The 25006-nt window shown below is 42.0% G+C and overlaps 1 protein-coding gene across 2 annotated transcripts; it reads right to left on the bottom strand.

Moving 5' to 3' along the window:
- Positions 1-2746: 2746 nt before the first annotated feature.
- pfn2a (profilin 2a) lies at positions 2747-14689 on the bottom strand. Of its 2 annotated transcripts, none has more exons than XM_029726316.1 (3): positions 14356-14689; positions 11955-12147; positions 2747-4699 (listed from the first exon to the last, which is right to left on the bottom strand). In XM_029726316.1, exons 1-3 carry the CDS (start codon positions 14482-14484, stop codon positions 4602-4604), a joined length of 420 nt encoding a protein of 139 aa, XP_029582176.1. In that variant the 5' UTR covers positions 14485-14689; the 3' UTR covers positions 2747-4601. The 2 variants fall into 2 exon arrangements, with proteins under 2 accessions (XP_029582176.1, XP_029582177.1); XM_029726317.1 differs by lacking the exon at positions 2747-4699 and adding an exon at positions 4888-5024.
- Positions 14690-25006: the final 10317 nt, after the last annotated feature.

Below are 25006 nucleotides of genomic sequence, written 5' to 3'. Positions count from 1 at the left end.
TAAAGCTAGTGAGGGCGATATGAGTCTCCAGCTTCAGAGATTTTTGCAGTTTGTTCCAGTCATTGGCAGCAGAGAACTGGAAGGAAAGGCGACCAAAGTAGGAATTGGCTTTAGGGGTGACCAGTGAGATATTCCTGCTGGAGCGCATGCTACGAGTGGGTGCTGCTATGGTGACCAGTGAGCTGAGATAAGGCAGGGCTTTACCTAGCAGAGATTAAGTACAGGATCTCTCTGTACTTTGCTCCGTTCATCTTTCCTCCATAGGGATGGTGCCAGGTTTCCTCTATACGTGAAGCTTGGTTGTTCCAAACTTCTTCCATTTAAGAATGATGGAGGCCACTGTGTTCTTCGGGACCTTCATTGCTGCAGAAAATATTTTGGTACCCTTCCCCAGATCTGTGCCTCGATACAATCCTGTCTCGGAGGTCTACAGACAATTCCTTTGACATTCACTGTCAACTGTGGGACCTTATATAGACAGGTTTGTGCCTTTCCAAATCATGTCCAATCCATTGAATTCACCACAGGTGGACTCCAATAAAGTTGTAGAAACATCTCAAGGATGCACCTGAGCTCAATTTCGAGTCTCATAGCAAAGGGTCTGAATACTTATGTAAATAAGGTATTTTTTTAATTATTGTTTTTTAAATAAACTTGCCACAATTTTTAAAAACCTGTTTTTGCTTTGTCATTATGGGGTATTGTGTGCAGATTGATAAGGAAAGTGTTTTATTTCATCAATTTTAGAATAAGGCTGTAACGTAACAAAATGTGAAAAGTCAATGGGTCTGAATACTTTCTGAAGGCACTGTAAAAAAAAAGCTAAACAGAAAATGTATTTTCATTTGTTAAATGAATTAGACCAAGCTTATTTCTACAAAATAAAAAGTTAACAGAATATTTAGACAAGTTAGCTGGCTAACTCCATAATCCTGCTTTGTAGTATACCTCTGGCATTCATCAGCAATGTCTGGACAGAAAAACGCGCCCACTATATGCACTGAGATTGACATGTTCCCCTGCTCAAACGTTGCATGCATAAACCAATGGTTGCTGCCACGTTATCCACTGTGCCATCGGGCACCAGATTGCCCATATGGTATATATCGTGCTTTCAAGACAACTGGGAATTCTGGGGAAAAAAAATTCTCTAGGGTGATTCCACAGTTTTCCGAATTCCAAGTTGGATGACCGTTCAAAAGGATTTTTCCCAGTCGGAGTTAGTTTGTTTCCAAGTTCCCAGTTGTCTTGAATGCGGCATTAGGTCAGGGGAGAACGACTGGCCCCTCTCATTGAGGACGTCAAGTTCAAGGCAAACCGGGGTACTGCGGGCAATGTTTTCAGAAAGCAGGATCCCCCATTATAGTCAATAGGTTGCTTTTTATATATATTTTGTTACAATTAACTGCCGAAAATGTTGTTATCAAGGTAATTTCCTTAGTAGGTGACGTTAGATATCAGCATGTGGGAGAAGTCAGCGCTCAGGGATGAAAGACGAGTTTCTCGCTAGTAATTACAAGTTGGAGGGGCGTTCAAGTGGATTCTTCCCAGTCGTATGTGTTAAATACAACCTACCCACTTTTTTAATGAACGCAGCATTATACGACACAATCCTCTCGCGCTGTGTTTACACAGGCAGCCCAATTATTGTCAAAAGATCTGATTGGCCAAAACGACCAATAAGTGGTAAAATATCAGAATTTGACTGCCAATGTAAACTCAGCACCTAGTTTGGGAAACCGTGGTCAAGTGTGCACAGAAGTCTGCTGAGGGGAAAACGCCTCATAATAATGGCCGGAACAGAGCTAATTTCCACAGCACCAGAGTCCACTGGCAGTGAGCTTCACACCACTCCAGCAGACGCTTGGCATTGCGCTTGGTGGTCTTACGCTTGTGTGCGGCAGCTCGGCCACGGAAACCCATTTCAAGAAGCTCCCGACTAACAACTCTTGTGCTGACATTGCTTCCAGAGGAAGTTTGGAACTCGGTAGTGAGTGTTGCAACCGAGGACGATCCCGTTCTGTGAGCTTGTGTGGCCTACAACTTCGCAGCTGTTGCTACTAGACGTTTCCACTTCATAATAACAACACTAACAGTTGAGAGGGGCAGCTCTAGCAGAGCAGAAATTTTACGAATAGACTTGTTGGAAAGGTGGCGCCCTAGGACGGTGCCACGTTAAATCACTCACGCCATTCTACTGCCAAGATCTATGGAGATTGTATGGCTGTGTGATCAATTTTATACACCTGTCAGCAAAGAGTGTGGCTGAAATAGCTGAATAAACTAATTTGAAGGGCTGTCCACATACTTTTGTATATAGTGTATGTGATTAGTTGTACGTAAAATACCTATCCAGGCATTGTAAGATCGGTAATGCGTCAGCAAAACCTGGGCAGAGGAACGCTCGCATTATGTTCTAGCAATGTGGTGCTCGACCGCAGTTGATGACAAGGAACGCAACCATTGGTTGATGCATACAACGTCTGAGCAGGAAAACGCTAACTATGGCTGCGTTTACACAGGAAGCCTAATTCTGATCTTTTCCCCAATTATTGGTAAATACCAATTAGAGGAGAAAGATGAGAATTGGGCTGCCTGTGTAAATATGGCATATATTGTAGGGTGTCTTGCACGTTTTCCCACATCTCCTACTCTAATGCTGCAGCATTTTTACCGTAAAGATCAGTTTAATCAAATAACTCAACTACAGAATTGAAATCAGTTAATAAACCAAGAACACACAGGGTTACAGTTCTGGTTGGAATAGCTTTTATTTGATCCGTCTGTAAACAAAAAGGTGATTTATCAATTTATAGCATTTTCCCAAAATTTTGAAAATGCACATTTCATAATTTTGAATCCAAATGCATAAGGGGAAAATGTATTTTTTGGTCTGTACATAGTCCACAAAGCCTGGAGTGTATCGGTTGATGCCAAAATATCCCAAAGGAAAATGCCATTGAAGTTAGTCCTTGCTGGGCCAGCAGTTTAAAAAAGAATAATAATCTAACTCAAAGTAGCAACAGACCAGATCTGTGTTATGGCACAGGATACACAGTTTTTCTTAGAAAGTTTTCACAAGACAACTTAGTGTTCTTATTCCAACCAACACCATTTTTCTTAAATTTAGTGTACACACTATCACTATTTTTTCATATTTTTTTTTTTTTAATTTACTGTTAAGTACCGTGCTATGACAGTTGCTGATACACATGATGATAAGTAGAGCACTAGGCAATAAATTCAAAGAGTTTGTTGCCCAGCAGAGCTTGGATTTACAGTCAAATGCATTCAGTGAGAATACTCTGGTTACCACAGGTGTCAAATGAGACTGCAATTATCTGTTAACAAATTATCAGCAAATCAATTCGTGTTTTAAAGTCATCATAAGAAGCAGTGTGTTTTACAGTCATCTGAAGTATAGTCTAATGATTACAGTCAAACAGAGGACAACAACAATCATCCTTCACAATGATTTGAAGCAATTCTGAAAAGTCCCCTAACTGTGACATAACAATTGGTCCTATGGAAAATATAACTTGCCAACTTGACAAAACATGGTTATGTAGGGAGTCGGGACGATACGCTGCACAATAAATCGGCAGCGTGAAATACAGGAGCTGGCAGATGGAATGTCCATGGAGACTTCAAGATGTAGTGAGAGTTCATGGGAGGAATTTCTATCAACAAAAAAACCTCAGCAATACTGATTTAATCTGCCATTACAATATTCCAACACCACAATGACGTGTAAGACCACATTCAAGTTACAACAGCAAAAGCATTTGATGGAAGACAATGCAAAAGAAAAAGTGGTTTGACTCAGGGGTTTTAAGGTGTATGTATAGAGGATTATTCTGGATTTATGTCGTATCCAATGACAAAGCAAGAAATTGAGGGCTGAATGGAAATAACATTTTGCGGGAATATAAAAGTTTTGGGAAGGGCAAGGAGAGTTCAGCTCTGTATGGTTAAAGACAGGGTTAGGGTCAATTCCATTTCAATTCAGGAATTACACTGAAATTCCAATTCTCTTCAATTAGGAAAATGTGGAATTGGGTTAACTTTCTGAATTGTCTGGAAATAAAATGGAATTAACCCCAACCCTGCTAAAAGATATGCATTCAACTTTCAAATCCTGACATGGAAGACACCCGGAGAAAAAGAAAACAATAGCAGCCGGTTCTCTTCAGTATGCTCATAAGGCATTGTCCCATCCAAAACTATCTGCACCATTGAATGACACAGCCATTCATAGTGTGATTCCTCATTTTCCAATTGCTAAGTATTTGTTTTTACCAGCCGAGTCCAAATTTGGTATACACTTTATTACATTATTCATTTCTTTGCACATGTGTTTTGGTAAAATATAAACTTCAACAATTTGTTATTGTAGTGTCAGAAATAGAGTTGAGTACATACTGTAGTGTTAATACTCTGAGAAAGGAGCAAAAAAAACATGAATTAACATGAAAAATAATAAAAGGGTGTACATAAAAATGGAACTGGGAGAGAAATGCATCTGCTAACTAATTCTGGAAGTACTGTCAACACAATGAGGGGGAGCCAGAGGGAACTGCTAGGTGGGTAGACAGGCTGCCTTAAGATCCAGACTTCCTCAGGTACTCAGCCATAGTAAATGCTTTCTTGTTGAGCTGTCCGCCATGGACCCCTTCTTTTCCCATGACTAAAACCAATGCTGGAGCACACAAGGAAACAAAAAGGAAAAATGACAAATTGACAAGAAAGTATTTTTCCCCGCTAAAAGTGGGGATAAAGGTGACATAGGACCTTACCGCCACCATTACTCTCCATTGCTATTAAAGTTTCCACGACATTTGACTGCTTGCAGGAGAAATCTTAACAGCAATATTTTATTTTCTCTTCTTTTTGTCCCTCAATTTTAACTAAGCAAGCTTGGTGACACTAGAACCCTGAATCCCTCAAGTATTTTGCCATTGAGTATGCCTTCTTATTCAATCCACCTCCATGGACCCCTTCTTTGCCCATTACAAGAACCAAGACTGAAAGAGAAGAAAGGAAAGGGGAAAGTTTAGAGCGGTCAAAGGGAAAGACAGTCAAGTGAGGAAAAGAAGGTTAGTGAGCCTATGGAAGTGTTTCCCCTATATTCATTTAGCAGAGGTGGCCCACTGCTGAATTTTTGCTACCGCTGCAAAAAAAAAGAAAAGATATATATATATATATAAAAAAAAGATATACATTTCTGCCGACACACACTTTTAAACGGATAGTTGTTGGCTCAATGAATGGAAGTTTATGGGAACTACCACCACTGCTGAAAAAAATCCTAGGGGAAACACTGTACAGTTGGCATAACAGAAGTTAAAGTTACAGGTAGTGATGAGGGTAATTTTTATTTTTTTGATAGTTCCATAATCTGGATATTTTTGGATCGTATCGTTTTGACAACTTCACAATATTATTTTTGCACTAATTGGCTGTACCTGCACAAATAAAAAATATATTTTCCCATGATAGTTTGTTCTCCATTTCTCCAACCTCTCAGTTCCTCCACCCACACATGCTATGACATCTTCTGGTTTCAATGATGTTTCTAGAGACAATATCTCTCTCATAATCACTAAATGCCTAGGTTTACCTCCTCTGTACTCACATCCCACCATACCTTTGTCTGTACATTATACCTTGAAGCTATTTTATCGCCCCCAGAAACCTGCTCCTTTTTCTCTCTATTCTGGACATCACAGACGACCAATTCTTATAGCTTTTAGCCGTACCCTCATACTTATTCTTCTCTGCTCCTCTGGGGATGTAGAGGTGAATCCAGGCCCTGCAGTGCCTGGCTCCACTCCTACTCCCCAGGCGCTCTCTTTTGATGACTTCTGTAACCGTAATAGCCTTGGTTTCATGCATGTTAACATTAGAAGCCTCCTCCCTAAGTTTGTTTTATTCACTGCTTTAGCACACTCTGCCAACCCGGATGTCCTAGCTGTGTCTGAATCTTGGCTTAGGAAGTCCACCAAAAACTGTGAAATCTTCATCCCTAAGTACAACGTTTTCAGACAAGATAGAACGACCAAAGGGGGCGGTGTTGCAATCAACTGCAGAGATAGCCTGCAGTGTTCTGTCCTGCTATCCAGGTCTGTACCCAAACAATTTGAACTTCTACTTTTAAAAATCCACCTCTCCAAAAACAAGTCTCACCGTTGCCGCCTGCTATAGACCACCCTCGGCCCCTAGCTGTGCTCTGGACACCATATGTGAACTGATTGCCCCCCATCTATCTTCAGAGCTCGTGCTACTAGGCGACCTAAACTGGGACATGCTTAACACCCCAGCCATTCTACAATCCAAGCTTGATGCCCTCAATCTCACACAAATTATTAATGAACCCACCAGGTACAACCCCAAAGCCGCAAACACTGGCACCCTCATAGATATCATCCTAACCAATGTGCCCTCTAATTACACCTCTGCTGTTTTCAACCAAGATCTCAGTGATCACTGCCTCATTGCCTGCACCCGTAATGGGTCAGCGGTCAAACGACCTCCACTCATCACTGTCAAACGCTCCCTGAAACATTTCAACGAGCAAGCCTTTCTAATTGACCTGGCCCTGGTATCCTGGAAGGATATTGACCTCATCCCGTCAGTAGAGGATGCCTGGTTATTTTTTAAAAATGCCTTCCTCTCCATCTTAAATAAGCATGCCCCTTTCAAGAAATTTAGAACCAGGAACAGATATAGCCCTTGGTTCTCCCCAGACCTGACTGCCCTTAACCAACACAAAAATATCCTGTGGCGTTCTGCATTAGCATCGAACTGCCCCCGCGATATGCAACTTTTTAGGGAAGTTAGAAACCAATACACACAGGCAGTTAGAAACGCCAAGGCTAGCTTTTTCAAACAGAAATTTGCTTCGTGCAACTCCAACTCTAAAAGGTTCTGGGACATTGTAAAGTCCATGGAGAATAAGAACACCTCATCCCAACTGCCCACTGCACTGAGGATAGGAAACTCTGTCACCACCGATAAGCCCACTATAATTGAGAATTTCAATAAGCATTTTTCTACGGCTGGCCATGCTTTCCACCTAACTACCCCTACTGCATTCAACAGCACTGCACCCCCCACAGCTACTCGCCCAAGCCTCCCCCATTTCTCCTTCTCCCAAATCCATTCAGCTGATGTTCTGAAAGAGCTGCAAAATCTGGACCCCTACAAATCAGCTGGGCTTGACAATCTGGACCCTTTCTTTCTAAAATTATCTGCCGAAATTATTGCAACCCCTATTACTAGCCTGTTCAACCTCTCGTGTCGTCTGAGATTCCCATAGATTGGAAAGCAGCTGCTGTCATCCCCCTCTTCAAAGGAGGTGACACTCTTGACCCAAATTGCTACAGACCTATATCCATCCTACCCTGCCTTTCTAAGGTCTTCGAAAGCCAAGTCAACAAACAGATTACCGACTATTTCGAATCCCACCGCACCCTCTCCGCTATGCAATCTGGTTTCAGAGCTGGTCATGGGTGCACCTCAGCCACGCTCAAGGTCCTAAACGACATCGTAACCGCCATCGATAAGAAACAATACTGTGCTGCCGTATTCATTGACCTGGCCAAAGCTTTTGACTCTGTTAATCACCACATCCTCATCGGCAGACTTAGTAGCCTTGGTTTCTCAAACGATTGCGTCGCCTGGTTCACCAACTACTTCTCTGACAGAGTTCAGTGTGTCAAATCGGAGGGCCTACTGTCTGGACCTCTGGCAGTCTATGGGGGTACCACAGGGTTCAATTCTTGGGCCAACTCTTTTCTCTGTATACATAAATGATGTCGCTCTTGCTGCTGGTGAATCTCTGATCCACCTCTACGCAGACGACACCATTCTGTATACTTCTGGCCCTTCTTTGGACACTGTGTTAACAACCCTCCAGACGAGCTTCAATGCCATTCAACTCTCCTTCCGTGGTCTGCAACTGCTCCTAAACACAAGTAAAACTAAATGCATGCTCTTCAACCGATCGCTGCCTGCACCTGCCCGCCCATCCAGCATAACTTCTCTGGACGGTTCAAACTTAGAATTTGTGGACAACTACAAATACCTAGGTGTCTGGTTAGACTGTAAACTCTCCTTCCAGACTCACATCAATCATCTACAATCCAAAGTGAAATCTAGAATTGGCTTCCTATTTCGCAACAAAGCATCCTTCACTCATGCTGCCAAACATACCCTCGTAAAACTGACCATCCTACCAATCCTCGACTTCGGCGATGTCATTTACAAATTAGCCTCCAATACCCTACTCAACAAGCTGGATGCAGTCTATCACAGTGCCATCCGTTTTGTCACCAAAGCCCCATATACAACCCACCACTGCGACCTGTATGCTCTCGTTGGCTGGCCTTCACTTCATAATCGTCGCCAAACACATTGGCTCCAGGTCATCTACAAGACCCTGCTAGGTAAAGTCCCCCCTTATCTCCGCTCACTGGTCACCATAGCAGCACCCACCTGTAGCACTCGCTCCAGCAGGTATATCTCTCTGGTCACCCCTAAAGCCAACTCCTCCTTTGGTCGTCTCTCCTTCCAGTTCTCTGCTGCCAATGACTGGAACGAACTACAAAAATCTCTGAAACTGGAAACACTTATCTCCCTCACTAGCTTTAAGCACCAGCTGTCAGAGCAGCTCACAAATCACTGCACCTGTACATAGCCCATCTATAATTTAGCCCAAACTACTACCTCTTCCCCTACTGTATTTATTTATTTTATTTATTTTGCTCCTTTGCACCATATTATTTAGATTTGAACTTTGAACTTTCTTCAAACTACAAATCTACCATTCCAGTGTTTTTCTTGCTATACTTTATTTACTTTGCCACCATGACATTTTTTTGCCTTTACCTCCCTTATCTCACATCATTTGCTCACATTGTATATAGTCTTATTTTTTTCTACTGTATTATTGACTGTATGTTGTTTACTCCATGTGTAACTCTGTGTTGTTGTATGTTGTCGAACTGCTTTGCTTTATCTTGGCCAGGTCGCAATTGTAAATGAGAACTTGTTCTCAACTTGCCTACCTGGTTAAATAAAGGTGAAATATTTTTTTTTTTTTTTTTTTACTGAAATAGGGAGCCAATTTGTTTTCAGCACTTTTATTAAATTAACCTGACTGATCAAAACTTCTCATGTCTCTCGTCCCTCTGCAACAGACATATGGTGAGCAATATGTTTGGAACGTCAAACCGCAATTACAATATAAAGTCGCAATACATACCGAATTGTGACAATCGCAAGAACTGTATCGGTGAGGTCCCTGGCAATTTCCAGCCCTAGTTGCCAGGAAGAGCATGCATGTAGGAAATACCCCAAAAACCTTTGTAGGTGTCTTGACCACTGACAACACAGCTAACTACTGTTGTAGAATATATTTTTACGAGGTTAACACTTCGCATATTGCTACGCTATCAATCATCAATGTCATTGCCTGGATTCAAGCATATGGACAATGTACAGAATTGTATACAGACCTGACCGTAACTTCAACACGGCTTGAGAATTTATTATCTTTCTATAAACTGAAGCTTTAGATTAAACCAAGTAGAGCCCATCCTTCACAAGTCACCTGACTACCTGCTAACAAGTTCAACGCACAAATGTTTCGAATAAATGTTTCAAACTGATAAATAATGTAACTGAACAGAAGCCAGGAATAAGCCAAATGACCTCTAAAAAGTACAGCAAACATTTAAAAAACAAGCCATCTACCCTTTAGGAGTGTGATGCTCAGGTACCTGCACGCATCTCTGGTTTATTAGGCCACCTTTTGCAGTGTCATAGCCACTCTACAGAGCACTTCACTCACTACATGCATATAGGACCTTCCCTCTGAGGAGTGGGGGTCCTGTGTGGTTCAGTTGGTAGCGCATGCCGCTTGCAATGCCAGGGTTTTGGGTTCGATTCCCATGGGGGGGGACCAGCACAAAAAAGTATGCATTCACTACTGTAAGTCGCTCTGGATAAGAGCGTCTGCTAAATGACTAGAATGTCAAAAGAGTTGAATGTGGCCAACATAAGGTAAATGGGTGGTGGATGTGTGTGGTATGTTTTTAAAGCCCCTTCTACACTGGAATCTAACGCAGGGTTATTACAGGGCTCTACAGTGCCGACCATTTTAATTGCATATGCGCCTACATATTTTGCTGTGCAACCTGGAATTTTAATTTAGGAGCACCAGTGTGCCAAGAAAAATGAAGAATTCTAGCTTTATTACCTCCTTTTTCATTGTGCTCCTAAAATTCTTTGTGTGGTCCTACATTTTCAAAATAGGCACACACGTGATCATTGTAAAAATATGTCAGCATAGAGCCCTGTATTAGTGATGGTAGGGGTAAATGGCACAGGGAGATTGGACAGCCATCTACCATTTCTCTTCATAATACTTGGCGGTGTCTTGCCCAAAAACATTTGAGGCAGAATAACAAATGCAAGCAGCATATTAAAAATTTGACATTGCCTTGAAAATGGAAGTCCATGGACTGCTAGTTAATCAAAATGTAGGCTACAGACCCGTTTTGCCTGTGCCAAAATGTAGAGAGACATTGTAGGCTACTGTCCAGGGAGACGATAGAGGGCTAGAAATAATGTTAAACAGACTACCCTAACAGCATGCATCTAAAATGTTAGTGAGGTTGACAACCACCTGATAGTTAAGAGGCAAGAAGAAGCCGAAAAAAGGTAAAAGACCCTCAAAGTTGTTGATTAGACTCAAATGACAGGCGTCAGTAAGGACCACAAAGGAAGATGGACTTAAGAGTAGGCAAACCTTGACTTCTTGTTTCTTTACTTCTGCCATTTCAATACACTAACTTGAATGAGACCGCTTGTGAATTAGGCTTCATTTTTCTCATACAAAGCATGGATCTTCATAAGTAACATCTACGTACTTTGCCTCAATGGACACATCTTGCCGACCGGTGATGAAATTCAACAAGTTCTCTTCGATTTCTTTCTTTTTTTTTTTTAAACCCCTTTTTCTCCTTAATTTCCTGGTATCCAATTGGTAGTTACAGTCTTGTCTCATCGCTGCAACTCCTGTACGGACTCGGGAGAGGCGAAGGTCGTGAGCCATCCAAAACACAACCCAACGAAGCCGCACTGATTCTTTACACAATGCCCGCTTAACCCGGAAGCCACACGCACCAATGTGTCAGAGGAAACACCGTACACCTGGCGACCTTGTCAGCGTGCACAGCGCCCGGCCCGCCACAGGAGTCGCTCGTGTGCGATGGGACAAGGACATCCCTGCCGGCCAAACCCTCCCCTAATCTGGACGATGCTGGGCCAATTGTGCGCCGCCCCATGGGTCTCCCGTTCACGGTCGGCTGCGACAGAGCCTGGACTCAAAACCAGAATCTCTAGTGGTACAGCTAGTACTAAGATGCAGTGCCTTAGACCACTGCACCACTCGGGAGGCCCAAGTTCTCTTCGATTTCTATCCCAAAGTCACAGCAATGTCCTAGCTTAAATTGTACCATTGACTATATTGATAAACCAAATTGTACATGTGGATATTTCCCTTTGCATTTGACATGCTCAGAACATCAATATATGTTGTGCTGTATTCTGTTTCATAGTAAAAAAGCTGCATGATGTACTAATGAGAACAGAGCACTAGAAATTCATCACTACCAATCCACAAGATGCTTGCATTGACTATAAGGCAACACTTGAGTATGTTAGGCTGTGATAGAAAGGCAGCCCTATTCTGATCTTTTTCATGAATTGGTCTTTTGACCAATTAGATCAGCTCTGATCTGAAAAGATGCGATTGGTCAAAAGACCAAATAGTGGGACAAAGATGAGAATTCGGCTGCCTGTCTAAACGCAAACTCGTAGAATGGATCTGGGGCTATAACGTTGCAATCACTGAAATGTTTTTACCACTAAAAGTAGTCACCCTTTACCTTTTCCGGCTTTGCCTACAGTAACATTGTATGTTGGCTCTCCTCCTTGACTCTTTGTCCTGATGTCCATTGTCCAGTCCCCTTCAATATGGAGGCTGTCTCTGATGACCGAGCACTTCTTCGAACCCAAGGTCATGCCGTTGGTGAAGAAGCTAGTCCTGTCCTTTCCAATGAGGACATCAATTTCTTGAGGCTGAAACACAGTTAAAGTGCACTCACAAACTTAATGCAGATTAAAAAGTGGACATGTAACATTTAGAAATGGCAGCACTACTAAAAGCATCTGGAATGGGGAGCACATCTGGATTTAAGTCATTTTGTAAAAAGGGTATGGTATGGCAAGAGGGATGTATCTACCAAAAAGACGGCAACGAAAGTTTTTCGTAACGCATAGGTGATATTTTATAAATTTTTGAAAGCTGACATGTTTCAACCTCAATTTTTGCCGAAGCTTGTTTGTTTTTTTGGTGGGTGCGACTACCCTGACCTCTTTTTTTTTAAATACACTCTGGGAATAATGAATAAGTAGTACAGCACTTAGTCTAAATTCAAAATGCATTAGTGGAGTTGGCTAGCGACACTTGTCTACAAAATAATCTAACTAGCTACACTGTACAAAAACAAAACGCAACATGTAAAGTGTTGGTCCCATGTTTCATGAGCTGAAATAAAAAAACAGACATTTTCCATAAGCACAAAAATATCACAAATTGTTCACATCCCTGTTAGTGAAGATTTTCCTTTGCCACGATAATCCATCCACCTGAGGGGGGATATCAAGAAGCTGATTAAACAGCAGCACCTTGTGCTGGGACAATAAGGCCACTAAAATGTGCCGTTTTTTCACAACAGAATTCCACAGATTGAGGGAGTGTGCAATTGGCATGCTGACTGCAGGAATGTCCACCAGAGCTGTTCCCCAAGAATTGAATGAGACCAGATCCTGAGGCCCATTCATCCACCTCATGTTCAGCATGATAATGCATGGGCCCACGTCACGAGGATCTGTACAAAATTCCTGGAAGCTGAAATTTCCCAGTTTACCAATGGTCTGCATACTCAGACGTTGAGCATGTTTGGGATGCTCTTGATTGCGGTGTACGACAACATGTTCCAGTTTCCGCCATATCCAGCAACTTTGCACAGCCATTGAAGAGGAGCGGGTAAACATTCCACCGGCTACAATCAACAGCCTGATCAACTCTATACAAAGGAGATGTGTTGCGCTGCATGAGGCAAATGGTGGCCACACCAAATTCTGACGACTTTTTTTTGCCACACCCTTGCCTTTTTTTTTTTAAGGTGTGTGACCAACATACACATATCTGTATTCCCAGTCTTGTGAAATCGATTATAGATTATGGACTAATGGATTTATTTCAATTAACTGATGTCCTTATATGAACTGTAACTCAGTAAAATCTTAGAAATTGTTCAGTTTATATTTTTGATCAGTATAGTAAGCTCACCCATTGTGGATGGCATGGGAGAGCCGCCATCTTGGGAAGCAACAAGGCAAGTTAGGTCCTGACTTGCGCAAAACGCTTAAGCACTCTTTCTGCAACTAGTTAATATAAACTACTACCTTGCACATTTACTTAGTTAACTAGCTATAACATAAACTGTCGAAATGTATCAATTGTCTAGGTTCTCCAAATGGGAACATTGGGTAACAAGCCGTAATAACTAGCTAGCACACCCGTATAGAATAAACAGATTAGGCAGGCCGTTAGCTAGTGACGGTTGGCAAGTGTAGGTAGGTAGCTAACTAGCCACATTAGCTAGTTGGCTAACTATGGTATCTGACGTTAACTTTAGACCACGACACTCATTCATTCATTGGATCTAACCTTAACGGGCTCCCGAGTGGCGCAGCGGTCTAAGGCACTGCATCGCAGTGCTAGAAGCGTCACTACAGCGACACTGGTTCGAATCCAGGCTGTATCACAACCAGCCGTGATTGGGAGTCCTATACGGCGGCGTACAATTGGCCCAGTGTCGTCTGGGTGTTTGGCCGGTGTAGGCCGTCATTAACTGACTTGCCTAGTTAAATAAAAAGGTGATATTTATAAAAAGAAAAGGTTGTCAGAATTAGCCAAGCATGCCAGCTAGGCTAATTCTGGACAGCTAGCTAACGTTACCTAGCTAGCTAACATTGTTAGCAGCCAGGATAAATCCACAACAGTTTTAGCCTAATATTATTGGCCAAGTCGCATTGTACATATGACGTTAGCAATAGCAAGCTAACATGCTAACGTTACTAGCTTGCTGGCCAAACGGAATGGACGGTGGAGCTAGCAAACGAACTCGTTAGCTAAACTAGGCTCGGCGAGGTTGCCAGCATCCCTGCCAGCATTCATTCTGATTCACATTTGTTATTGGTTTCCATTTCATTTCTTACCGTTATGTTGTTAAAAGTACCACCGGCATGTGCTGCCCAAACGTATTTGGCGTCCGTATACCCAACAATGGCGGAATCCTGACAGCTGCCATCCGCCATCAGATTATCCACGTAGCTTTGCCAAGACATGTTGAAATATACAGCTCCCTATGAACTCCGAAGTGTAGTTTATGGGATAAGACAGTTACAGCCGATTTTACGCTGCTTACGGATCAATTTAGTGTCTCTAATTGTACCCCCACTTTGACGTTCACACACGTCTTGGCTCGGGCAGTAAAGAAAGCCAATGTAATCAGGCAGCGCATGGGTGTAGTCTGCGTCAGATCACTCCGCACAATGGACTCACTGGCGCTTTAGCATAAGGGGCGGAAGAATAAAAAAGGACATGTCAGGCACTTCAGAGTTCTCTGGAGTGTCTTCAAGTTTTTGTACTGCATAATCCATTTTTTTCGAAACTTTATTGTTGTCAGTTAAATTGAGAAATTCATAGACAGGGTGAGTGTCTATAGCATGTTGCTGTAGTAATGTAACAACCCCCTTCCGGATTTGTGGACCTCTGTATATTATTTCAGACAATATTGTAATAGAGTACCACAGTTTGACTCATAATACCCATAAAACCTAGCGGTCAAACAGATAAATGGGTCCAATCAATTTTCCACCATTCATTTTTCCCATAGAGGAGTTTAAGGCAGGTGTTTAAGGTAGGCTTACCTTAGCTTACACGTAAAACTTGTCTATAATCAACTGACATTTCTTGATGTCTATAGTATTCTCTCTGGTATGCAATCTGGTTTCTGCTCAGGTTATGGACGTGTCACTGCAACCTTAAAGGTCCTCAATGATGTCACCATTGCCCTTGATTCTAAGCAATGTTGTGCTGCTATTTTAGTTGATATGCCAAAGCTTTTGATACGGTAGAGCATTCCATTCTTGTGGGCCGGCTAAGGAGCATTGGTGTCTCTGAGGGTTCTTTGGCCTGGTTTGCTAACTGCCTCTCTCAAAGAGTGTAGTGTTTGAAGTCAGAAAATCTGCTGTCTCAGCCACTGCCTGTCACCAAGGGAGTACCCCAAGGCTCGATCCTAGGCCCCACACTCTTTTCAATTTACATCAACAACATAGCTCAGGCTGTAGGAAGCTCTCTTATCCATTTATATGCAGATGATAGTCTTATACTCAGCTGGCCCCTCTCTGGATGTTGTGTTAAATGCTCTACAACAAAGCTTTCTTAGTGTCCAACAAGCTTTCTCTACCCTTAACCTTGCTCTGAACACCTCCAAAACAAAGGTCATGTGGTTTGGTAAGAAGAATGCCCCTCTCCCCACAGGTGTGATTACTACCTCTGAGGGTTTAGAGCTTGAGGTAGTCACCTCATACAAGTACTTGGGAGTATGGCTAGAAGGTACACTGTAATTCTCTCAGCACATATCAAAGCTGCAGGCTAAAGTTAAATCTAGACTTTCCTCTATCGTAATCGCTCCTCTTTCACCCCAGCTGCCAAACTAACCCTGATTCAGATGACCATCCTACCCATGCTAGATTACGGAGACATAATTTATAGATCGGCCGGTAAGGGTCCTCTCGAGTGGCTAGATGTTCTTTACCATTCAGCCATCAGATTTGCCACCAATGCTCCTTATAGGACACATCACTGCACTCTATACTCCTCTGTAAACTGGTCATCTCTGTATACCCGTCACAAGACCCACTCGTTGATGCTTATTTACAAAACCCTCTTAGGCCTCACTCCCCCTATCTGAGATATCTACTGCAGCCCTCATCCTCCACATACAACACCCGTTCTGCCAGTCACATTCTGTTAAAGGTCCCCAAAGCACACACATCCCTGGGTCGCTCCGCTTTTCAGTTCGCTGCAGCTAGCAAACACTCAAACTGGACAGTTTTATCTCAATCTCTTCATTCAAAGACTCAATCATGGACACGCTTACTGACAGTTGTGGCTGCTTTGCATGATGTATTGTTGTCTCTACCTTCTTGCCTTTGTGCTGTTGTCTGTGCCCAAAAACATTTGTACCATGTTTTGTGCTGCTACTATGTTGTGTTGCTACCATGTTGTTGTCATGTTGTGTTGCTATCAGGTTGTGTTGTCATGTGTTGCTGCCTTGCTATGTTGTTGTCTTAGGTCTCTCTTTATGTAGTGTTGTGTTGTCTCTCTTGTCGTGATGTGTGTTTTGTCCTAAATTTATAAATATATATATATGTTTTAAACCGAACCCATGTCCCCGCAGGTCTTTTGCCTTTTGGTAGGCAAAAAAATAAGAATTTGTTCTTAACTGACTTGCCTAGTTAAATAAAGGTTAAATAAATAAAAATAAAAACCTTGGCTTGACGTTTTGATAACCATGTAAATCTCTCTAGGACAAGGTATATTATATATCAACATATTTGCCTATATTTCCCCCCCATAAATGAAATGCAGCTAATGTGGCTATCATAAAGAACTACAAATGCCATGATAATCTGGACAAGACTGCCAAATCGCGGCAAAGGTAAGAATCTCTGGATTAACTATCTAATGTTAGCTAAATGTAGTAATGAATAAATTGGCTACATTTCTTTAAATTTACAATTCTGCGAACTGTCTTGTGTAAGTTTTAAATGGACACAATGCCTGTTAGCAAAAGTGTCAGCTAGAGATGACGTGCAGGAGCTTGCAGGGATTTGTAGTTTTGCATGATGTCTGGTTTGACGCTAATTAGCATTTTAGAATCTGAGAGTAAATAGAACAGAATATATTGATAAAACTCACCTTGTCCGAGAGAGATTTACATGGTCATCAAAACATCACGCCAGGGTAAGGATCCACGAAACGCAGCCCTTATTTTAATTGTTTGTAAAATTACCTATTGGAAAAAGGAATGGTGGAAAAACTATTAGGAACCATTTCCCTGTTTGACCGCTAGGTTTTATGGGTATTATGACACCTCCACTGTGGGGCTCGATGACCCCTAAATACCTATACAATAGGCTCATTATGATCTCCCTAACTGGAGCAGTGGGTAGCAAGTTGCCCAAAGGTTGGAAAGCCCAAGTTTGAAATCCTTATGGTGCATTGCACTGTCGCTGTTCGCTACACTGGTGTCACAAGTGGGAAGGCCTATGGAGAGGCGTGTACACGTCATGAGTGGTGTTAGCAGCAGGGTTGCCTATGGATTGGGAGACTTGTATTCAAGACCCGTGACTGTGGTTTTATTTTAATTCCACCCGTGTCATAGGCCTAAACCTGATGGGCAATCGATGAAGGCTGAAGCTTCAATTGAGCAAGTTGTTCACTTTCAACTAAAATGTTTGAGCTGGTCAATTTCCATCGCTATTCCTCTACCAGTCTATTCAGATTTTGAGACTATTACTTGTATTTTTAATACAACTCAGTAGACATAAGATGCCATTGCAGTGGATAGAGCAAGGATAGATCAGTTGATCGCATTTGTGGTCAACATATAGCAAAGTGTAATCATGTCACTTGTTTTGGAGAGCATTAGAGGATTTAGTCATTTTAAATAATTTCTGACAATTGTATTTTTGTCTAGGTTGTGTATTATAATTATCGAGATATGTTTTTTATATTTTCCAGATTCTTCAAGAACTCTTCAAGAAAGAGGAATTTATATTTCTTGTTTCCATTTATTAATTTTATTATTTCTTATCAAATCAAATGTTATTGGTCACATACACATATTTTGCAGATGTTATCGGTGTTGCGAAATGCTTATGTTTCTAGCTCCAACATTGCAATAACACCTAACATGTCACGACTTCCACCGAAGTCGGCTCCTCTCCTTGTTCGGGCGGCGTTCGGCAATCGACGTCACCGGCTTTCTAGCCATCGCCGCTCCATTTCTCATATTCCATTGGTTTTGTCTTGTTCCATTACACACCTGGTTTTCATTCCATAATTACTGCATGTATTTAGTCCTCTGTTTCCCTCCATGTCTTTGTGTGTAATTGTTTGTTTGTGATGTGGATTATTGTCGGGTGCTTTACTTTTGCTATGTTCCGTGTTCTTGGCACGTTATTGTTTTTATGTGCTGTATTTTGTGGAACGCAATTAAAGTGTGCCTGTTCACTACACTCTGCTCTCCTGCACCTGACTTCGCCTCCCGTACACACCCTTGACATAACAATACATGCAAATTCCAAAAATACAAATAAAGGAATTAAGAAATGTTTAAATATTAGAGTCCGGAATATAAATGTATATGATGGTGTGTATAGATGGTGTGTTATTGTTGCAAGGTCAAGTAGGAACCTGTAAGTAAGCATTTAATTTGATAGTGTACAGTGCCTTCAGAAACTATTCACACCCCCTTGATTTTTTTCCACATTTTGTTGTTACAGCCTTATTTTAAAATTGATTAGAGATTTTGTGTCACTGGCCTACACACCCCATAATGTCAAAGTGGAATAATGTTTTTACGAATTTTTGCAAATTAATAAAAAATGAAAAGCTGAAATGTCTTGAGTCAATATATAGTTGAAGTCAGAAGTTTACATACACCTTAGCCAAATACATTTAAACTCAGTTTTTCCCAATTCCTGACATTTAATCCTAGTAAAAATCCCCTGTCTTACGTCAGTTAGAATCACCACTTTATTTTAAGAATGTGAAATGTCAGAATAATAGTAGAGAGAATGATTTATTTCAGCTTTTATTTATTTCATCACATTCGCAGTGGGTCAAAAGTTTACATACACTCAATTAGTATTTGGTAGCATTGCCTTTAAATTGTGTAACTTGGGTCAAACGTTTCAGGTAGCCTTCCACAAGCTTCCCACAATAAGTTGGGTGAATTTTGGCCCATTCCTCCTGACAGAGCTGGTGTAACTGAGTCAGGTTTGTAGGCCTCCTTGTTCACACACGCTTTTTCAGTTCTGCCCACAAATGTTCTATAGGATTGAGGTCAGGGCTTTGTGATGGCCACTCCAATGCCTTGACTTTGTTGTCCTTACGCCATTTTGCCACAACTTTGGAAGTATGCTTGGGGTAACTGACCATTTGGAAGACCCATTTGCGACCAAGCTTTAACTTCCTGACTGATGTCTTGAGATGTTGCGTCAATATATCCACATCATTTTCCTACCTCATGATGCCATCTATTTTGTGAAGTGCACCAGTCCCTCCTGCAGCAAACACCCCCACAACATGATGCTGCCACCCCATGCTTCATGGTTGGGATGGTGTTCTTCGGCTTGCAAGCGTCCCCCTTTTCCTCCAAACATAACGATGGTCATTATGGCCAAACAGTTCTATTTTTGTGACATTTCTCCAAAAAGTACGATCTTTGTCCCATTGTGCAGTTGCAAAACGTAGTCTGGCTTTTTTTATGGCGGTTTTGGAGCAGTGGCTTCTTCCTTGCTAAACGGCCTTTCAGGTTATGTCAATATAGGACTCGTTTTACTGTGGATATAGATACTTTTGTACCTGTTTCCTCCAGGATCTTCACAAGGTCTTTTGCTGTTCTTCTGGGATTGATTTGCACTTTTCACACCAAAGTACGTTCATCTCTAGGAGACAGAAAGTGTCTCCTTCCTGAGCGGTATGACAGCTGTGTGGTCCCATGGTGTTTATACTTGCGTACTATTGTTTGTACAGATGAACGTTTGTACCTTCAGGCGTTTGGAAATTGCTCCCAAAGATGAACCAGACTTGTGTAGGTCTACACATTTTCTTCTGAGGTCTTGGCGGATTTCTTTTGATTTTCCCATGATGTCAAGCAAAGAGGCACTGAGTTTGAAGGTAGGCCTTGAAATACATCCACAGGTACACCTCCAATTGACTCAAATTATGTCAATTAGCCTATCAGAAGCGTCTAAAGCCATGACATCATTTTCTGGAATTTTCCAAGCTGTTTAAAGGCACAGTCAACTTAGTGTATGTAAACTTCTGACCCACTGGTATTGTAATACAGTGAATTATAAGTGAAATAATCTGTCTGTAAACAATTGTTGGAAAAATTACTTGTGTCATGCACAAAATAGATGTCCTAACCGACTTGCCAAAACTATAGTTTGTTAACAAGAAATTTGTGGAGTGGTTGAAACACGAGTTTTAATGACTCCAACCTAAATGTATGTAAACTTCCGACCTCAACTGTATAACTAATAAAACATACAACTTACAAATTGTATGTACAGCCTTTCACTATACTGTAGGTCTTAGAATGCATTATTAGGAAAACCCTTGTGGCCCCCCTAAATGTGGACTATGAAATATTTTTTACATCAGTTATTAGATAGTGGCAACGATGATGATTATGAACATGGTCTTTTGCCTGCTAATGCCTGCAATGCAGTGAAGAAAACGATATGACAACAATAACGTCTAATGTAACTGGCCCCTCTAACAGTACAACTGGCCCCAGCTTGGCCCCCCCAGTTGAAATGGTCTAGAACCGCCACTGGTCATCCACCACCACAGCTACTTATTTGCACCCAACAACCATTCTGCACCAGAACGCTCCCCAGTCGCCACCAGAGTATGTGAGCAGAATTTAGCGACCGGAAATTGCGCTCATCGCATGCAGTGCTCTGGCTTCCACGTCCTTTCCAACTGCTCCACTAAAATACTCTCATAGGGGGAAAAAACTGCCGCTCCAAATTCGCTCCATTCATTAAAATCACAATTTAATTAACACCCATCAATTTTTGTGACTACCTGGACCTACCATTTGGTTTTCAAGTATTGAAACCAAACCATATGATTTGAATGAAAAGTAATATACTGCTCAAAAAAATAAAGGGAACACTAAAATAACACATCCTAGATCTGAATGAATGAAATAATCTTATTAAATACTTTTTTCTTTACATAGTTGAATGTGCTGACAACAAAATCACACAAAAATAATCAATGGAAATCCAATTTATCAACCCATGGAGGTCTGGATTTGGAGTCACACTCAAAATGAAAGTGGAAAACCACACTACAGGCTGATCCAACTTTGATGTAATGTCCTTAAAACAAGTCAAAATGAGGCTCAGTAGTGTGTGTGGCCTCCACGTGCCTGTATGACCTCCCTACAATGCCTGGGCATGCTCCTGATGAGGTGGCGGATGGTCTCCTGAGGGATCTCCTCCCAGACCTGGACTAAAGCATCCGCCATCTCCTGGACAGTCTGTGGTGCAACGTGGCGTTGGTGGATGGAGCGAGACATGATGTCCCAGATGTGCTCAATTGGATTCTGGTCTGGGGAACGGGCGGGCCAGTCCATAGCATCAATGCCTTCCTCTTGCAGGAACTGCTGACACACTCCAGCCACATGAGGTCTAGCATTGTCTTGCATTAGGAGGAACCCAGGGCCAACCGCACCAGCATATGGTCTCACAAGGGATCTGAGGATCTCATCTCAGTACCTAATGGCAGTCAGGCTACCTCTGGCGAGCACATGGAGGGCTGTGCAGCCCCCCAAAGAAATGCCACCCCACACCATGACTGACCCACCGCCAAACCGGTCATGCTGGAGGATGTTGCAGGCAGCAGAACGTTCTCCACGGCGTCTCCAGACTCTGTCACATCTGTCACATGTGCTCAGTGTGAACCTGCTTTCATCTGTGAAGAGCACAGGGCGCCAGTGGCGAATTTGCCAATCTTGGTGTTTTCTGGCAAATGCCAAACGTCCTGCACGGTGTTGGGCTGTAAGCACAACCCCCACCTGTGGACGTTGGGCCCTCATACCACCCTCATGGAGTCTGTTTCTGACCGTTTGAGCAGACACATGCACATTTGTGGCCTGCTGGAGGTCATTTTGCAGGGCTCTGGCAGTGCTCCTCCTGCTCCTCCTTGCACAAAGGCGGAGGTAGCGGTCCTGCTGCTGGGTTGTTGCCCTCCTACGGCCTCCTCCACGTCTCCTGATGTACTGGCCTGTCTCCTGGTAGCGCCTCCATGCTCTGGACACTACGCTGACAGACACAGCAAACCTTCTTGCCACAGCTCACATTGATGTGCCATCCTGGATGAGCTGCACTACCTGAGCCACTTGTGTGGGTTGTAGACTCCGTCTCATGCTACCACTAGAGTGAAAGCACCGCCAGCATTCAAAAGTGACCAAAACATCAGCCAGGAAGCATAGGAACTGAGAAGTGGTCTGTGGTCACCACCTGCAGAACCACTCCTTTATTGGGGGTGTCTTGCTAATTGCCTATAATTTCCACCTGTTGTCTATTCCATTTGCACAACAGCATGTGAAATTTATTGTCAATCAGTGTTGCTTCCTAAGCGGACAGTTTGATTTCACAGAAGTGTGATTGACTTGGAGTTACATGGTGTTGTTTAAGTGTTCCCTTTATTTTTTTGAGCAGTGTATAATAAACATGAAAAGGTCTATTGAAGAGGCGCTCATCCTTTCAAGTAGGCTACATGTCATATTAAACAGCATATAAACACTCTTAAAAGGTCAGGAGCCAGACATGGAGCCTGAGAAGGAACAAAATGAATTATTCAAGCTATATTATTTATATTATTTCAAGGCTATAGCCTACAAAGAAATACATTGTGAAGCATTTGTGAGTGCGACACACTAGGCTGGTAAGGAGTCGGGGACATTAAGCGCTCGGCATTTAAACAACATTTCGTTGTATGAAATCATTATAGTCTATAAATTGTGCACATAGGCTGTCACTTGCTTAGAATTAAATACAAATGAACAAAAAATGCCTTATTTGACTCAGACTACAGTGCCTTTGAATTCATTTTTAGAAACACCAGTTTGGCCAATCAGGCTCATGTGATGGCGCCTGGAGAGCAGGCCAGCAGCAGAGAATATCCTGTCCGTGCTGGCAGAGACAATGGGAATGCTAAACACCCTTTTGGCCACTCTTGCCTGACTGTTATTTCTATAGGTAGACCTAAAGGTTTTAGGCAAAATAACCCAATTAAAACAGAAAGCTCCTTGAAAGTTGGAATATGCCAGGACTATTGGCACAAAATCAATTATGGCCTATTGTATAGATAAGATAAAGGTAAAATAAAATTAAAGGTAAAATACATTTAAAAAAAATATTCCACAATGATTCTTTAGTTGTGGACATCACCGCACTCCCTCTCTTGTTCTTCATCTTTGTGCGTCATTCTTGATTTTGCATCTGTGTGTTTTATCAGTTTTTTTCTGAAAATATTTAGTGAGCTCCGTGTCAGTAGCTAAAGCAAGGGGCTATAGCCGTAGACTACAAATGCATGCTGGATCGGGCATGGCCTTAGCTGGTGAAGTGAGCGCTATTGGAGCGAAATTGGCGCGGACGCCAAAGGCTGCCTTTGGGAATTTCGCTCAGTCAAATTGGGCCCGCTCCGCTCACATACTCTGGTCACCACACATCAGTATCATCACAGCTGATAGGTGAAGGCCTGAGGGGTAAATGTGATGTGATGGGTATCTTTTAGAAACACCATAAGCATTGAGATACAGTAGGAAATATTATAATTAATTTAAAAAAATGTTGCAACTGAGTTTTGTACACTAAATAGCAAGACACCATTTCGAAGCTAATGTTATTGATGCAGATGTAACCTCTAAAACTTCTACTTCAACATTATAAGGAAAACTCACTTTGCATACAATGAAAGACATTGACGCTCAAGGATGAAAACCCTCAAAAACTACATGTTTGGTTCTCTATGGCTCAGTTTTCTAGAGCATGGCACTTGTAATGTCAGGGTTGTGGGTTCGATTCCTGGGTCCATTCATATGTAAAATGGATGCACGCAGGACTTTAAGTCATTTTGGATAAAACCATCTGCTAAATGGCATATATTATTATATTATATATTATTATACATTTCCATTGGTTGCACACAGGCCAATTTGAAGATATTACCAAAGATACTTAAAATAACCCCTTCTGTCTGTGATATTACTGTGTGAAAACGAATGCAAACGAATATACTGGAAAAGCTGTTTGTCTGTAATATGTTTAAATATATGCAAAGTTTTACCTAAAAAGGGGAAGCGCCTATGAACTCAAACCTGACAACCAGATTTCAAGGAAATGTTATAACAACATTCCCTTTGTGCTGCTAACAATACCTCTACAGGATGGGTGGGTCCCCCACGAGACGGTTGAGCTAACGTAGGTTAATGAGATTAGCATGAGGTTGTAAGTAACAAGACAATTTCCTAGGACATAGACATATCTGATATTGGCAGAAAGCTTAAATTCTTGTTAATCTAACTACACTGTCCAATTTACAGTAGCTATAACAGTGAAATAATACCATGCTATTGTTTGAGGAGAGTGTACATGTAACAGTTTTGCTTCCGTCACTCCCCTCGGCCCTACCTGGGCTCGAACCTTTGCACACAGACAACAGTCACCCTCGAAGCATCGTTACCTATCTCCCCACAAAAGCCACGGCCCTTGCAGAGCAAGGGGAACAACTACTTCAAGGTTTCAGAGCGAGTGACGTCACCAATTGAAACGCTATTAGCATGCACCCCGCTAACTAGTTAGCCATTTCACACTGGTTTCACACAGTTATGAACTTGAAAAGTTATAAATAAACCAATTAGGCACATTTGGGCAGTCTTGATACAACATTTTGAACATAAATGCAATGGTTCATTGGATCAGTCTAAAACTTTGCACATACACTGCTGCCATCTAGTGGCCAAAATCTATTGCACCTGGGCTGGAATAA

This window comes from Salmo trutta, chromosome 31 (assembly GCF_901001165.1).
Source record: "Salmo trutta chromosome 31, fSalTru1.1, whole genome shotgun sequence".
Lineage (NCBI taxonomy): Eukaryota > Metazoa > Chordata > Actinopteri > Salmoniformes > Salmonidae > Salmo > Salmo trutta.
This window is presented reverse-complemented; position numbering and strand designations above follow the sequence as displayed.

Excerpts from the sequence above, each read along its gene's own strand:
- pfn2a (XM_029726316.1), bottom strand. The coding sequence starts at position 14,484 with ATGTCTTGGCAAAGCTACGTGGATAATCTGATGGCGGATGGCAGCTGT. Across the intron at positions 12,148-14,355 it reads GTACTTTTAACAACATAACG|CCTCAAGAAATTGATGTCCT; the intron begins GTAAGAAATGAA and ends ACTGTGTTTCAG. Across the intron at positions 4,700-11,954 it reads TGTAGGCAAAGCCGGAAAAG|CATTGGTTTTAGTCATGGGA; the intron begins GTAAAGGGTGAC and ends TGTGTGCTCCAG.